Source organism: Oryza sativa, chromosome 1 (genome assembly GCF_034140825.1).
Source record: "Oryza sativa Japonica Group chromosome 1, ASM3414082v1".
Taxonomy (NCBI): domain Eukaryota; kingdom Viridiplantae; phylum Streptophyta; class Magnoliopsida; order Poales; family Poaceae; genus Oryza; species Oryza sativa.
The window spans coordinates 4,596,620-4,613,045 of record NC_089035.1 but is presented as its reverse complement, the minus strand read 5'-3'; the positions used below and the strand labels follow the sequence as shown (position 1 = coordinate 4,613,045).

General features: G+C 50.4%; 2 protein-coding genes across 2 annotated transcripts; both read right to left on the bottom strand.

Moving 5' to 3' along the window:
• Positions 1–5,097: 5,097 nt before the first annotated feature.
• On the bottom strand, positions 5,098–6,540 carry LOC107278147 (uncharacterized). Its single transcript, XM_015786180.3, has one exon. The coding sequence runs from the start codon at positions 6,198–6,200 to the stop codon at positions 5,448–5,450; it is 753 nt and encodes a 250-aa protein (XP_015641666.1). The 5' UTR covers positions 6,201–6,540; the 3' UTR covers positions 5,098–5,447.
• A 4,180-nt stretch (positions 6,541–10,720) lies between these two features.
• On the bottom strand, positions 10,721–16,084 carry LOC107278583 (uncharacterized). The gene has a single exon (XM_015790985.2). It carries the CDS (start codon positions 15,172–15,174, stop codon positions 14,425–14,427), a length of 750 nt encoding a protein of 249 aa, XP_015646471.1. The 5' UTR covers positions 15,175–16,084; the 3' UTR covers positions 10,721–14,424.
• Positions 16,085–16,426: the final 342 nt, after the last annotated feature.

The window sequence follows — 16,426 nt, the reverse complement described above, 5'->3', positions numbered from 1 at the left end:
GATCGCTCCCGCTCAGCGAGTGCATCCTCGCGGAGGCGGAGCGTGGACTCCTCCTCGGCGCAGGCGGCCTCATGCGCCGCCAGCGTCGCCTCTCGGAGACCAGCGGCGGCCTCGCGGTCCGCCAAGCCCCTCTCCACGGCGCCGGCGTGTTCTTCCAGCGCCATGGCACGGGCCTCAAGGGTATCTTCGCGCCACCGCAACGCCACTTCAGCCTCTGTTGCTCGCTGCTCTCGGGCGGCGGCGGCGTCGAGGACCTCCTGGGCGGCGTTGAGCTTTTTCTTTAGCTCCGCCTCCCAGCTCCCGTGTTGAAGGCGGAGGGAGTCCTGCGCCTCGATCATCGCGGTGGTGGCGACGAGGGCGGCCTCTCGCTCCTCCTCCACCTCTCGGGCGATCTCCGCCAGCGCCGCCTTGCGGGCTTCGAGCTCCGAGATGTGGCGGCGGTGAGCCTTACGGCCCACCTCCACCATGGCGTCCACCGAGCGCCGCCCCTCCTCCACGCGCGCCCATGCGGCCTCGAGCTCCGCTCGTTCCGCTCGCAAGGCCTCCACCTGGGCGCTAAATCCATCTAGCACCGCGGTGTTTGCGGCGGCCAAGGCCTGCATAATGGGCTCGGCGCTCACCGGGGCGACGGAAGAGGAGGAGAAGAGCCGCCTTGGAGAAAATGCAACGCGGCTTGGCCCCCCGGAGGATGCGCTGGGCTCGGGGATGTCCCCTGGGCCCGTTTGGTCCTGGGCGTCGCCCGGTGAGGTAGGCCCAGGCGATGCGCCCGCGGCCTCGTTGCGAGCCGCCTCGGAGGATGTCGCCTGAGGGCCGCCCGAGGGAGTGGGCCCAAGCGACGCGCCAGCAGCAGCTGTCGCCTCAGCCTGGCGAGCCCGGGCGGCCTCCTCCCGGGCAACTTCTTCAGCTTGGCGAGCCCGGGCGGCCTCCTCCCGAGCAGCATCCTCCGCTTGGCGAACCCGGGCGGCCTCCCGGGCGGTCTCTTCAGCTTCCCGAAGGCGGGCTGCGGCTTCACGCCGGTCAGACTCTCGCCTCCGCTCCTCTGCGGCCGCTGGATCTTCGGCCTCGGACTGGCCGGACTTGGGGTGGCGGGAGGAATGCGACGGGACATCGCTGAAGCAGAAGAAAAAGCCAGAAGACGAACAAAGTGAGCAAAAAAAAAAAAAAAAAAAAAAAAACTTCTTTTTGGAGAAAGATGGTTGCAATGAGAGTGGGACGAACCTGCGAGGGGGTCGGTTGAATGACCACCTTGGAGGGGAAATCAGGTTTCCCCGGTATGGTTCCGTCTCCCCCGTCTTGCGGAGCCGCTTCTTCTTGCGCACCCCCTCGGGCTGCGACGTCGGCGCGGCCCCCTCCGGGCGCCGACTGCTGGCACGCGCCGCCCCGCCCCCTCGGGGAGGAGATGGGGGAGGTGTACCTCCCAGCTTCCTCTTCCCCTGGGCGTCGGCAGGGCGGCTGCTCCCCGAGCCCCCGACGCGGGGCCCAGAAGCACGACCCCCTCCGGGGGCAGGTTGTTCCCCCCGGCGGCGCTCACCCGCGCCGTCGTGGCCCTTAGGGGCTCTCTCCTCTGAGGCCCCGACCCCCAACATAATGGTTAGAATGGAGACGCGGTCGGGATCTATGCAGAGGGGGAGGATCTCCTGAGGAAGGCGAGACGCCTCCGCGGAGCTAAGATTCAGCACCCTTTGGACTATGATCTTGAAGTCCTCAGGAGCCCAATCCCATCTGGCTCCCTGGTGGGTCCGCATGTAGTCTTCAGGCCCAGTGTACTCCCAGGCGCTCCGGGCGCGCCGTTGGAGCGGCGCAATCCGGCGACGGAGGTAATCGCCGTACACCATGGCCCCGGTGAGCCCTTGGGATCGCAGGCCCGCCAGGCGGTCGAGGACGGCGTCGTACTCCTCCCCCAGATCTACCGGCGCCCGCCAGCTGGAGACCTGCGCCGGGGGCTGGCTTGGAAGTCGGAGGCGCGCTTCGTCGGCGAGGGGGGTGTAGAACCAGTCGCTCTTCCAGTCGTCCCACTTCTTGCGGAGGACGCAGGGGATGTAGCGGTTCAACACCGGCCCCCGCGGCTGGAAGTAGCAGCCGCCGACCACCGACGGCGGTGACACCGACTGCACGGTGAAGAACCACCGGAACAGCTGAAGAGAGGGGCGCACCCCAATGAACATCTCGCACAGGTGTGCGAAGATGGCCAATGTCATCACCGCATTAGGGGTGAGGTGCGCCATCTGGAGATCGTAGAACTCCAGGACATCCATGAAGAAATGAGAAAATGGCGGGACCAGCCCAGCCATTGCGAAGGGGAGGAAGAAGATGGACCGCCCCGGGTAGTCTGGTGCCGGGCGCCCCTCGCCCAGCGTCACTATCTCCCGACCGGTGGCGGACTCCGGCATGAAGCGGCGCGGCAGTCCGGCGTGCCTCTCGTTCACGATGCGGGAAGGCGGCAGTACACTGCCGTCGAGCAGAGCAGAGCCCCGTGCCATGGCGGTGGAGGAAGAGATGATTGGGAACGAGCGCGTGTGGCGAAAGTAGGGCGTAGCAGAGAAAGAGTTAGAGCTCAGGCGGCGAAGGCAAGAGGAACAATGGCGAAAGGAAGGGAGCAAATCCTTTTCTCGATGCTTTTATACCCTTGCCGTCGCTGGGCCTGGCTCCTCGTTTCTCGCGCCCACTACCTCGCTCCCTCGTATCTCGTTATCTCGCTCCCTCGTTTCCTGTGCCCACGCTTCCACTAATCCCATTCGCCCGCTTACGGCGCATGAAGTGGATATGCGGTTGTGGCAATCAAAACGGATTGTATCGTGCGCACGTTAATTACGCTCGCCAACCAAAGCGGCGTTACCGTATCTCCAAGCGAGACAAATCTGCTCACCCAGATTCGCGCGCTGCTCAAGTGATGTGGCAGTCTTGAATAGACCGCTCATTATGGACAACCAAAGTTGCCAATACCAATATGCATGGATTAAGACCGTTGGGTATTTTGCCCAACTATGGAGACCGGTCCCACCTGTCACCAGGCTTTAGGGGTGGCGTCACACCTGACCGCTTCCCTTGGGAAGGGAAATTGCTCTGGCATAACGCCGGGGGCTACTGTCGGTGATATGGGACCGGGAGTATCATGACCAGAGGCTTGAGGCAGACGCAATCGCCCACGTGGCCTGGCACCTTCGGGGACGTCGGGCCCGAGGGTGAGGTGTCCGCCCTCCTCCTGATTTCCCCCGAGGGGGGGGGGGTCGGGTTGCGTTTGCCCCGGCCCCGAGGGCCGAGGCACCCCGACCCCTTAAAGAAGTCTGCGCCACGTATATGGGATAAGTGAGCACAGCTGTGCTCACCTAACAGCATTTATTGCAGTCTGGTCAAGCGTGTCACGCTGCGTGCAACGCGGTACAGCACGCTCTTTTATCCGGTCTGTGACCAGTCACAGACCGGTCAGATCAAGGGTTAGGTGGCGACTGGCGGTCTGACGCACGCCTCGCCCCATCCCGTCAAGACGAAAGCCTCAAGGCAACTCGTCTCAAGCCGGAGCTAGCGTGTTATCTCTTAGAGATGGCACGTTAGCCCTGGTAGATTTATACCAGGCTTCATCCTAACCATTACAGGCAAGGTGTTACACGAAGAAGGGCAAACATGCACGTTGTTAAACTGACGCGTGGTGGACACGAATGACCGGTCTGACACTGGTCGCATCAGCAACGGGCAGCCACGATCTCACGTTGCGCCCGTCTCCGCCGGGGGTGGAGGTAGGTGTGAGCTGTCCCATCGAAGTGTCATTTGGACGACAACCATACCAATCTCCGCCGATTAAAGAAAAAAAAGAAGAACAGTCCAGTTTGGAAAGGGAAGGGTGCATGTGGTATCCCCTTGAAGTATAAAAGGAGGACCTTGCCCATAGAGAAGGGGGGGGGGGTTGATTCTGGCCAGATTTAGAGCCTAGAGCGGGGGAGAAGTGGGCGGACACTTTGTAGCTCATTCATACACAAATCCACAAAAACACAGGAGTAGGGTATTACGCTTCGCGGCGGCCCGAACCTGTATACATCGCCGTGTCTCGTGTGTCTTGCCGGCGAGTAATCTTTCCACATACAGAGAGAGCTTGAGATCTCACCCTAAGCCCCCGGCCGAACCGGCAAAGGGGGGCCTGCGCGGTCTCCCGGTGAGGAGCCACGAGCTCCGTCAAATACTTTCTAGCATTGCTCATATTCATATAGATATTAATGAATCTAGGCACATATATATGTCTAGATTCATTAATATATATATATATATATATATATATATATATATATATATATATATATATATATATATATATATATATATATATATATATGTGTGTGTGTGTGTGTGTGAATATGGGCAATGCTAGAAAGTTTTATAATATGAAACGAAAGAAGTACTAAACAACCTAGATTTATAATTATTTTGGGATTGAAGTAGTAGCGGTATATCCGAGAATATATGTTGTTTATTTATTACATGACACATGCGAAAATGAAATTGGTTCCAGATTTGTAGTTCCCAGCCGACCACGTACTCACTCACCGACTCATGTAAGTTCCGCCGGCTGTCTGTTTTTTTTAATAGATAGCGCCGTTATCTTTATCATATATTTGACCGTTCGTCTTATTTAGAAAATCTACGTGATTATAATATATTTTGTTTTGAGTTGTTTTATCACTTAAACTACTTTCAACATAATTTATATCTCATATATTTGCAAAATATTTTTAAATAAGACAAATGGTCAAACATGTGCTCAAAAGTTAACGACATCATCTATTTAAAAGAGAAAATGACGTGACACTAAACTCTAAAAACTATAAGATTTGGTATTTAAAGGTTCCATCGTACATAAGTAGAAACTGTGGCAGATTGAACAAACAAAAATAAACAGACAAGAAATGAGTAAGATATAGCGGTTGGTATGACTTTTAAAAAAATATAAAATTAAAAATCCAATAAAGTTAATGTTCGGTTTTTCGAAATGCTATGCCAACGAGATGACTATTTAACAAATTTTAAAGAAAATTACGTGTAAAGGAATTAGAAAATTTTGTATGGATGCTCGCCGTGCAATTGTGCATGCCACATCTTGTTATTACATTTCTGCAATATTGAAAATAGGTGCATTAAACAAAGGAAAATGTGGTAGTAATATTTACTCTGTACATGGGATCCGGCAAATAACTGTACATACGCCCGGCCGGATTTTTTTCCCTCCGCTTATTTCATAGTACATCAGTTTATATCTACCCCAATGCTTAATTTTGTTGAGCACGGCTATGTTCAAATCTATGCCACAATTTCCATCTCAGGCCTATCTTGACATGGAAGAATTCTAAAGGAATTTCCATAAAAATTACCGTAAAATTCCTCGATGTCCCGGGTTTGGTCTGGTCGTACTATGATATGAGCTAGTAATTAAAAATCTCGGTCCGTCAACGTGCATTGAGCTAGACATGGTCGCCGGCGACCCGCTCCTCGTTGACGCTCCGGTGCTGGGCCCGTACACCGCCGGCCAGCTTCCACGCCAGCGTGAGGTAGAGCGCGGCGGCGCCGGCAAGGAGGAAGAAGATGAGCCACGCCGACTCCAGCGTCTCCGCGGGGAGCGTGGCGCACAGGCGCAGCGTGAACGACGCGGGCACGGACGCCATGGCGAGCACCATCGCCCACTTCTGCACCATCGCCACCGCGGCGTCGCCGGGCCTGGACACGATGGTGTACATGGACAGGCCGAGGCTGGTGAACAGGCCGAGGCTGGTGAACAGGCCGAGGCAGACGAACGCCAGCGTCGCGCCGTAGAGCGCGCCGCCGGCCCCGCTCGCCGGGAGGTTCACGGACATGGCCAGCGACGCCGACGCGACGAACAGGCAGACTGTCTGGACGATCTTGGACACGCGCTTCGGCTCGTCGGCGTCGTCGTCGGCGGCGGCGGCGCCGGCAGCCTCCCCTTCCTGGGCAGCGGCGGCATCATCACGGACAGCTTGATCTGGTGTCGTCGCTGTCGCTGGCGCCTCGATGTCGAACGCCGCCGTCTGCGCGGGCGTCGTCTCCTCCTCGCCGTCGCCGGCCGCCAGCAGGCCGGTCCGGCTGTTGAAGGAGCCGGTGAAGCTGACGACGCGGCTGAAGCTGAGCTCGGCGGCGGAAGCAATGGACGGCCTGATCCGGTCGAACACCGGCCGGAACATGCCAGATATGGTGTCCATGGTTGCAACTTGCAACAGTACTAGTGTACTTAAATTACTAGTACTAGTCTACTACTGATCAAAGCTAATTGTAAATTAGTGGCACGGTGAAAGTGAGGAGTAACTATGGCTGTGGATTCATTAGTACTCAACTAAAGCAAATCTAGCTAGCTCCATGCAATAATTTGCTACCTGGATATCAAAAAGATGTAAATCCTATATGCCATCGATCGATCACTTGCAGATGAGCATGCTAAGAAACCTAACTTTGCTAATAGAGTTTATGCGGATTAGCTAGAGTTCAAGTTATATAGAGACGAAGCAGCTATAGCTAGTCCACAAGCTGCACTACTGGACAACACGAGGGGCCATACGTTAATCAAAGATGCTACAAAAACAATGTGAACTTTACTACTACTGTACTACCTACTGGCTATACTGCGTTGCCGCCAGTAGATAACTGGTCAACACTTTGGACTAGCTAATTGCGCGATTTGACTTAGGTGGTGTTTAGATCCAGGGGTTTTTAAGTTTTGAGTTGTCATATCGGATATTATATAGGGTGCCGCATGGAATGTTCGTGTAATAATAAAAAAACTAATTACCGAACCCGTCAGTAAACCGCGAGACAAATTTATTAAGCCTAATTAATCCGTCATTAGTAAATGTTTACTGTAGCACAACGTTGTCAAATCATGGAGCAATTAGGGCAAGTACTATAATGCTCCATATGTTGCCCCTAAAAATACCACATTTTATTGAATGATGAGGTGGAGGAGATAAGTGAGGAGAGAGATGATGAGTCACCTCTAAATCAAGAGGCAACCTCCACACAAATTTTAAAAAGGGTATGAGAGTATTAGAGATATTGATATTTATGTACTAGAGGTGATACATTGTATGAGCTGCCTCTTAGTTAATGAGTGAATAAAATAGATAAATTTAGAGGTAGTAGTCACATCCACCATAGCACTTGCCCTTAGGCTTAGGTGGTGTTTGGATGCAGGGACTTAACTTTAGTCCCTGTATTTAGACACTAATTTAGAGTATTAAATATAGACTACTTACAAAATTAATTACATAAATGAAAGCTAATTTGCGAGATAATTTTTTAAGCCTAATTAATCCATAATTAGAGAATATTTATTGTAGCATTACATAGTCTAACCATGGATTAATTAGGCTCAATAGATTCGTCTCGCAAATTAGTCCAAGATTATGGATGAGTTTTATTAATAGTATACGTTTAATATTTATAATTAGTGTCCAAACATTCGATGGGATAGGGACTTAAAAGTTTAGTCCCATCTAAATAGGGTCTTAGAAGATTTGTCTCGCAAATTAGTCGTACTCTATGCAATTAGTTAATTTTTTAGCTTATATTTAATACTTCATATAAGCATTTAAACGTTCGATGTGACATGTGAACTAAACAAGGCCTTAACTCGACGATCGTCATCGCGCTTTGCAGTAAGAAGAACTTAATGAATTAATCTTGATCGCCATTGAATTAAGGGTAGTTCGATCACGTACTGGATGGTAATATGCATATCGTCGATCATTTCCGTCAAAACTCAAAGGGCAAGAGAATAATGTAGCATCAATATATAATGTTGTGTCTCAAGTTAATATGACTTTTGTGTTTGTTGTAGTCGATCGAGATCGATCGTCGTCAAGGTTAATATCTGAGTTTAGAAGCTAAGTACTAGGATGAACCGGTTCTGTCTGTAATAATATCTTAATTCTGTGCGCGAAGCTTTTCTTCTTTGGTTGTGTTTAGTTCAGCACAAAGTTTGGATTTTGGTTGAAATTGAAGATGATGTGACTGAAAAGTTGTGTGTGTATGATAGGTTGATGTGATGAAAAATGACTGAAGTTTGGATCTAAACACAGCCTTTATTAATTTTAGGATCAGTTCCTGGTGAAGTGATCGGAGTTCAGTTATTTAGTATAGTCCTGTCAAAATAAAAATGAAAATGATGATGCCATTAACAAGTTGCCTCGCGTCATAAGAAGCCGTCATCATGTACATACGTAACGCCTTTGCCCCGAAGCAAATGGATTTTTATCCTCTAAATATTGTAGCTCTCCGTCGTGTTATTATTATACAGATAAAAAACTGCATAACTAACAATTAATCGAGTCAAAGTCAAACAAACGAAGAATACTTCTCGTCTAGGTCGGGCCCACGCACACTGGCTTCTGGAGTAGCAGGAGCAAATTAAAAATCCAACTCAGCTATAGCTTAGAAAAATTGAAGATGTCGTAGTGAAACCGAAGAAAAAAAAAGTAAGCAGATCAACAGGAGATCGAAAATGCAATATATTTTCATGCATTGCCCAATCTTTTTGCGACCAGTGACATGCCATCAAATTGGCAAGAGGAGGGCAGGGCGTATATATTAGTGCAGCGGCAACAAGCTATAAGTCAAGGCTTTCGTTGTCTCTCCAAAAGGTTTATCGACTCGTGCAGAAACTGACATTGGAGAAGATATATAGTACTAACCAGATTCGATTCCCAAGCTAGGAGAGGAGCTGGATTTAGGGTGATATGTCCGACGACTTCTCGTCACGTAAGTACGTTTATATATTGCGTACGTATTAATTGGAAGAAATTAATCGAAGCTTGAAAGCTCCAGCTAGCCGACCACCACCAGCGGCACACACAAAAAGAAAAGTTTTTTTCGGTATACATTATACAGTTGTACTCCATGAGTCCATGTATATATACGCTATCGATGGCCAATGTGGAAAGTTGTGAGGAGCAAAATTAGTTTAAGTCTGGAGCTGTGTTGTCTCGCGAAAAGAAAAGAGAAAAAGAGTTAGAGAGAGAGGTGGCCCATATGTGGTCGTTGTGTCGTGGCAAGTGGACTTTTTTACGTACGTACGTGTGCACCTGCAGCTAGCGACCGACCAATCGGTATATAAAATTAAAAATGGCATCATCCGAGAATCTCTTGGGTTTTTTCTTTCTTTTCGTTTATTATTGCTGCGCACACATGAGTACATGACACATGCGCAAATCAATTTGGTGCCAGCCGCCGCCGGGCCGGGCGTTCGGGTGACTGGCATTTTTTTATCCGCTCATCTCATTTCTAATAACTCATTTTCTTTTGTAAATTTTGTAGTGTTATGTAAACAGTAAACTAGCAAGTAGGGTTTTATGTGAATAATTGACGCTCAGTTGTATTTCAACCAGTGCAAGGCGGGACGAACGAGGGGTAGGCAAATGGCGGATTTAGAGGGTGTTCCGGGTGGTCCTGGACCACTTAAACAAACGGCGACCGATCCCACTTTTTTGAAAAAATAGTGACTATTGGAAAAAAAAAGTAGCGATCCTATTCCTCCTGATTCCCGGCACCAACCGCGCACAGGCCCCACACGCACGTGTATCGAATTCAGAATGTCGCGGCGTTGCACGACTCTGTCTCTCTCCTCTCGCCCTAGCCCCTAGCGTAGCGATGCGATCTCATCTCATCTTATCACGCAATAGCGTTGCGCCGCCGCCGTCCCGCGCGCGCGCAACCCACGCCCACTCCGCGCCGCGTGCGAGTCCGCCGCTGCATCGCACTAGCACTGTTGTTGTGCTGTGTTGCAGGCTGCACTCTGTGCCGCCGCCGCAAGGTGCCGTCGTCGAGCCGATCAGCCGAGTAAAACTGGAAAACGTTCCCCCAATCTACGCCTTCTGATAAATGCCTGTAATTTTGACACGCCATTACTTTAATAGATATAAGATAGAGTCTCTCTACCTTTTTGCGTAAAAAAAAAAGGAGAGGGGGGGGGGGGAACGGAGTCATGGAGGCAGGCAATGCAAGCTCTATGGCCACAATTGCATGCGTAACCTGATCTTGTCCGTTGACATTTTGTATCAAAGACATTAATTAAGCTAAGCTAACAACGTTGTAATAGCGCTAGCCCGTTGACAATTTGATTTTTCTCAAGGAATACAATTAGCCGTTGACAAGTGATGAATCGTCTATAATATTGCTGGCTCGCTATAGGGTGTCGTAATGTCAATCGAGAGGCAATTTAAGCTGTAACCTGCAAGCAATTGCAAGCTGATCGAGAGATGCAAACTAAGCTTCTGGATGGTCTGACTGTGCGTGCGTTGATGATGATTATTCGAAGACGGACCAGGCGTACACAGTAAAACCCACCGTGCGGCCGTGCCCCACTAGTACTGGCTTGTGTTGTTGCGGAGCGGCGTGGAATTCGTGGGCCGTTGCTTTGGTGGGCTGTGGGAGCCAGGGACAGCTGCGGCGAGAGCTACCGAAGGGACCTCGCCGGACGAAGGCAGCGACGAGAGGTCAGGCACTGGCAGGCTGCGCGCGCAGCCGCAGGTGCCCAAGCAACGGGACTAATCGATCGGTTAAGGACAAGTATTTCCTTAGAATAAACTACTTGTATATGCAGTTAGGAAACAGCAGGATATTGCAGTACACGGTCAAAACTAGTTTTTCAGGTGTTGGGCTAGCGAGCCGCTACAGACCAAAGATGTGAGAAAATCTACAATCCTTTACAGGAGCTCTGTTAATTGTTTGCGAAAATAAATCTTTTAGACGACTAGATAAAGTTGACCACATGCCATAATTGATTTTGGGGCCAAAAACGGTGAAAAGAAAAAAAATACAAATTCGAGGACCCCAATCCCATAATCTAGGCTAGCTAGATGAAGCATAATCTAGGGCTTACGGGTCGTCAGACCCCAATTAATCCCATCGTTCCATGTCGTTCATGGCGGCGGCAGCGCGGGCGAAGAGCGGACCATGATCCCGCAGCAAGTCGGCGAAGTTAGGGTTCTCCCAGTAGTTGCACCTGTAACGCTTCACCATCTCCAGGGAGTCGTCCCACTCCGCCGACCACCCCTCCGGGATCTCGGACACCGCCCTCTTCTGCCCCGGCCTCGCGAACACGGCGGCGGCGGCCCTCTCGTCGACGCCCATGGCGCGCTCGGCTTCCTTCAGCCGCCGTAGCCCGTCCCGCAGTTCCGGAGGATCCGGCGACATCGGGCGCCGCCGATCCCAGTACTCCTCCTCCTCCATCTCGGCCGCCACGTCCGGCTGCTGCTGCTGCGGCGGCGGCGGCGCCTCGGCCTTCGTCTGTGTTGCTGATCTGATTGATTTGGCTTGCGCTACTCCTGAAAGATCAGCAGCGTCCTCCATGTTTGTGATACCGTGTGTACGGGTGCTCGATCGATCGCGTACGCCGGTGGTAGGTTACACAGTTTGATCGATCGATCACGTCGTCGGCCGCGCGCGCTCGTATATTCGATCGATGTGGTGATATAGCCTGGCTTGGATTAGTGGCGTCCTCCGGCCGGCCGCTGTCTCGTTATATGCACCGGGATATGTCCGACTCGTCGTACAACCGACGTACTGGCCGGGACAAAATGTCCGACTCGAACTTGAGCACATAGCTTGCAGCCCTGCTCGGTTCCGGCCTAGCCCATGGTCTCAGCCTCTCAGCCTTTCTGTTCGGCCCATGAAATTGCAGGCTGCCCATGTTGAAAAACTTAAGATAAGTGCACTGTGATACCCTCAAATACAGGTCCACTCTAATTCGTATCCCAACCGTAATACAGTATATGATATCTTTACCCTCTAACTATTAAAACTGGTATAATTTAACTCCCTTAAGCCTTGTTCAGTTAATCCCCATGAGAAAGGGATTGGAGGGGATTTATTCCACACCTATTATGGTGTGGAATTATTCCCTCTTAATCCCCTCCAAACCGAACCAGGCCTTAGCAGTTTCAATGGTGGTTTCCACTGGCGTGGCACGTTGACTTAGTCCACTTGTACTAATATGGTAGTCTAATCACAAATTTGAAGTGCACCCACATGTAAGAGAATAGGGGGAAAAAAATTAAAAACTATGGGCTCACTTGTCCTCCTAACTTCGCACCAACCGAATCCCCTCCTCCCTCCCTCCTCCCCTACAAAGCTAGAACCATTGGCTGTGAATGCGGATGACGGACCTAGGGAGGATGACAGTTCCATTCCGCACGGCGATGGCCTGAGGCGGAGCGGCAACGGCGCACCCTTGAGCGGTGCAGCAGTGGGGTGACCTTAAGGTGGAGGGGCATCTGGGTGGCCTCGACGCGTTGTGACCTTGAGGCAAAGCGACGGCGGCACAGGCTTGTTCCGACATTCGAGCTCCCCTCCTCGGAACATAGTGGCCGAGGTGTGCACGCATTAGGGATCAATCTATTGCAATTGCTATTTTTTTTCGTCGACGGATTTTTGGGGAGAAAACGTAGAATTTTGAATCGTTGGTTTTGTTCTAAGATTCGTGTAGGAGGAGATAGAAAAAAATAGCAACACATCATGGGCAACCTAGGCTTCACGCGCACACACCTCCCTAAATGGCTAATAAACGATTGCTCGCGTCCCTCCTGCTCCCCTCCTGCTCCGGTGTCTACCCCCACAATCCCCTCTATGTCACCATCCTCCTTCTCGGGTGGTCATGGCACCCCACGCTGCAGCAAAGTGAGATTTGTAGAGGAAGAAGGAGGTAGCCACTTACATGTGGGCCCCACTTTTTTTAAAAAAAATATTTTGCTCACTAGGATACCACATTAGTGAAACCATCCCTCCATATTATCGTGGGACTTGACTTAAACGGTCTTGTCAAGATGAGATGTGAAGATTTCTAGTATTACGGTTTAGGGATATCTATTAAACTCAACGTAAAGAGGAGGAACAACAGGTGAACTTCTTCCGAGCCTTGTTGGATCAATGCAGAGCAAGCCCAGACCACAAAAAAAAGGATTTATTCGAAGTCTTCTAGTACTAAGATATTTTATAAAAAGACACGAATATTAGGGAAGTGCCTAATATCAAATAATTAGAAGGGGTGATGCTTCGAACCCAAGTCCGCCCACCGCCTTGTGGAGCTAGCCGGAAGACCCCTGAGCGTTTCTCCCTAAGACATTTTATTGTAATTATAATTTCGTAATATTTTTTTGAATTGTTATTTAAGAAAAACAATTGTAGGCGGTCGTATTATTGCAGCCGCCTGCAAAAAATAAGAGCAATTTTACTATACAATATATTGATGGTATATACTGACAGTATAAATGATCCAACGGTGTAGATTGATTACCTACCCACTTAATTAGATTTGTAGTATAATTCCAACAAGGATATGTTGGTCTTTTTGTTTTATTTCATGGTGGCAATTTCGTAAATTCCAGCATACAAGCCAGCTCCGATTCCCCATTCCCATCCTCCCGTTCACACCAGGCGGCGGAGTTGTGCCAGCAGCCACACAGCCGACGCTCGCCGTGCCAGCCACCACAAACACATCGCAACACTAACGCTCAAAATCGATTAGGCATGGTGATTTAGTTCTCTCTCAGTCCCATAATATAAGTGATTTTAATTTTTTTTTCACTGTTTAACCACTCGTCTTATTCAAAAAAAATTTGTGTATAAATATAAAAAAAAGTTATGCTTAAAGTATTTTGGATAATAAAATAAGTAAAAAAATAAATAATAATTCTAATTTTTTTTGAATAAGACAAATGGTTAAACAGTACCAACAAAATATCAAAATCCCTTATATTAGGGGACAGATGGAATACTAATTAATTCTAGGGCACAGAACCCTAGCTCTACTGGTGACGCTCCCTGTACCATTGCCATCTTAAGGTCAGATTCTACAGATTAAAATTGCAGAGAATATTTGCAAGAACATAACACGAGAACATAAGAGTACATATGTTAATGCATGCATTTTCGTGTGCACAGATCGCATGAGACGGTGGTGGGAGGCGGCGATTGGCCGCTTGAACAGGAAGCAGGCGCCGGTGAATCCAGTCACCAAAGAGGACTAATCGCACCGCCTGGCTCGTCTCTCCCTCACCTGAATCATGCACGGCGACGCCAAAAGATAGAGATTGAACCTAAGAATAGATTATTAAAATATCATTTACAATTTTTTTAGCAAATTTGTATTGTATCCTTGTAAATACTGACAGTATATACTGCCAATACATTGTACCGTAAAAGTCAAGCGGTGAGCTTAATCTCGTTATCTACAGAAATCAATAGATTTTCGCATGCATACAGTAAAAAAAGAGCTCGATAGTGATTTTCTCTGATCTTTGGTCCGTAGCGGCTAGCCCAGCACCTGAAAAACTAATTTTGACCGTGTGCAATATCCTGCAGTTTCGTAAACATTGCAACTATACGGCTCTAATTAAACTTGGATTTACCGGAACAAGCATATATAAGTAGTTTATTCTAATAATTACTTATCCTTAACCCATCGATTAGTTGCTTTGCTTGGTCGCCTGCGGCTGCGCGCGCAGCCTGCCTGACCTCCCGTCGCTGCCTTCGTCCGGCGAGGTCCCTTCGGTAGCTCTCGCTGCAGCTGCTGGAGCAGACGGCGATCAAGTAGCCGGTGTCCGGGTCGCCGCACTGCTTGCAGCTGCCCGGTCTCCTCGTCATCACCGGGAGAAGCTGCTCGTCGCCGTCGTCCTCCACCGGGTCGTCCAGGATCTGTTCCACGTAGGGGAACCACCACTCGGACCCCGTGCAGCGCACGCAGTGGCGCCCGCCGCGCCGCTCGACGCGGAGGACGGCGTCGGGCAAGCTCGGGTCGTGGTGGTGGCGGTGGTGGTCCGGGCACGCGGCGGCGGCGAAGGCGGTGCCGCACAGGAGGCAGAAGGCGTCCCAGGGGAGGCGCGTGGCGTAGTCCTGCGCGGCGAGGACGTCCTCGACGAAGTCCGGGTGAACCCGGCAGCCGTCCGGGCCGTGCGTGGCGTAGACTCCCCGGCCGGCGGCGTCGGCGGCGACGGGGAAGACCATGTGGATGGTGGGCTCGTGGTGGAACCAGCAGCAGTGGGTGCAGAAGGCGTGGAAGCAGCTGGCGCAGAAGCACTCCCGCTGGCACGTCCCCGAGAAGTCCTCCACCCACAGCGCCTGCTTCCCGAGCACCAACCATTGCTCGATCTCCTCCGGCACCGCCGTCGACGACGACGACGACGGCATCGGAATTTAATTTAGAGAGTTCGCACGCACGATCAGCTAGCGCGCGGATAGTATCACATAAATGTCGATGGACTGTTATGCTGAGTACGTTCCTCCCCCGTCTTGTGTATATAGAGAGAGAGATGGCCACATCGACCCAACATGCATGTACAAAGAATCGAGTTCGGTTTGGGACCCGAACCCCTGCATGGCCGAGACGAAAAACGTCACTAGCTAGTATCCAAGTATAGGCTGAGAGTCTTCTGCCTGAGACCATGGGCTAGGCCGGAACCAAGCAGGGCTGCAAGCTATGTGCTCGAGTTCGAGTCGGACATTTTGTCCCGGCCAGTACGTCGGTTGTACGACGAGTCGGACATATCCCGGTGCATATAACGAGACAGCGGCCGGCCGGAGGACGCCACTAATCCAAGCAAGGCTATCACCACATCGATCCAATATATACGAGCGCGCGCGGCCGACGACGTGATCGATCGATCAAACCGTGTAACCTATCACCGGCATACGTGCATGCATGTACAACGAATCGAGTTCGGTTTGGGACCCGAACCTGCACGGCCGAGTCGGAAAACGTCACTAGCAGTATACAAAATAGGATTGGGAGTTCGAGAGTCGAGACCGGAGGAATATTACGAGTTACTCCCTCCGTTTCTAAATATTTAATATTTAACGCCGTTGATTTTTTTTAAACATGTTTTACTATTCGTCTTATTAAAAAATTAAGTAATTATTAATTCTTTTCATATCATTTAATTCATTGTTAAATATACTTTTATGTATACATATAGTTTTACATATTTCATAAATTTTTTGACTAAGACGAACGGTCAAGCGTGTGCTAAAAAGTTAACGGTGTCAAACATTTAGAAACGGATTGAGTATTAATTAGATGCAATACAAGGAAAAAAAATTCTCATGCATAAGCATGCGCGTATGTATCGGGGCATCCCTCCTTAAATTTTGACACCTATAGCTGCACGAAACTTGGAGCAACTATACCTTCTAAACATCCCCCGTGTTTCCACATAAACTTGATTGGTCGGTCAAGCAACCGCTACTCATACGCGCTCGAGACGGGCTCACAAGCAGCTAGGGTACGCGGCCGGCCAGCACGGCAAGCTGGCCGGCCGCCGGGTAACATGCACGCAGTGGTCGTGCCCCACACGGGCGTGCATGCAGCGCCGCAGGGAGAGGAGGAGGCTTTGCTCGCGCGATCGGTCGGACTGGGACGATCGATGGAGTATTAAGCAAACAA

Bases quoted from the DNA above. Each gene is read 5' to 3' on its own strand.
- LOC107278147 (XM_015786180.3), bottom strand. From the start codon at position 6,200: ATGGACACCATATCTGGCATGTTCCGGCCGGTGTTCGACCGGATCAGG.
- LOC107278583 (XM_015790985.2), bottom strand. From the start codon at position 15,174: ATGCCGTCGTCGTCGTCGTCGACGGCGGTGCCGGAGGAGATCGAGCAA.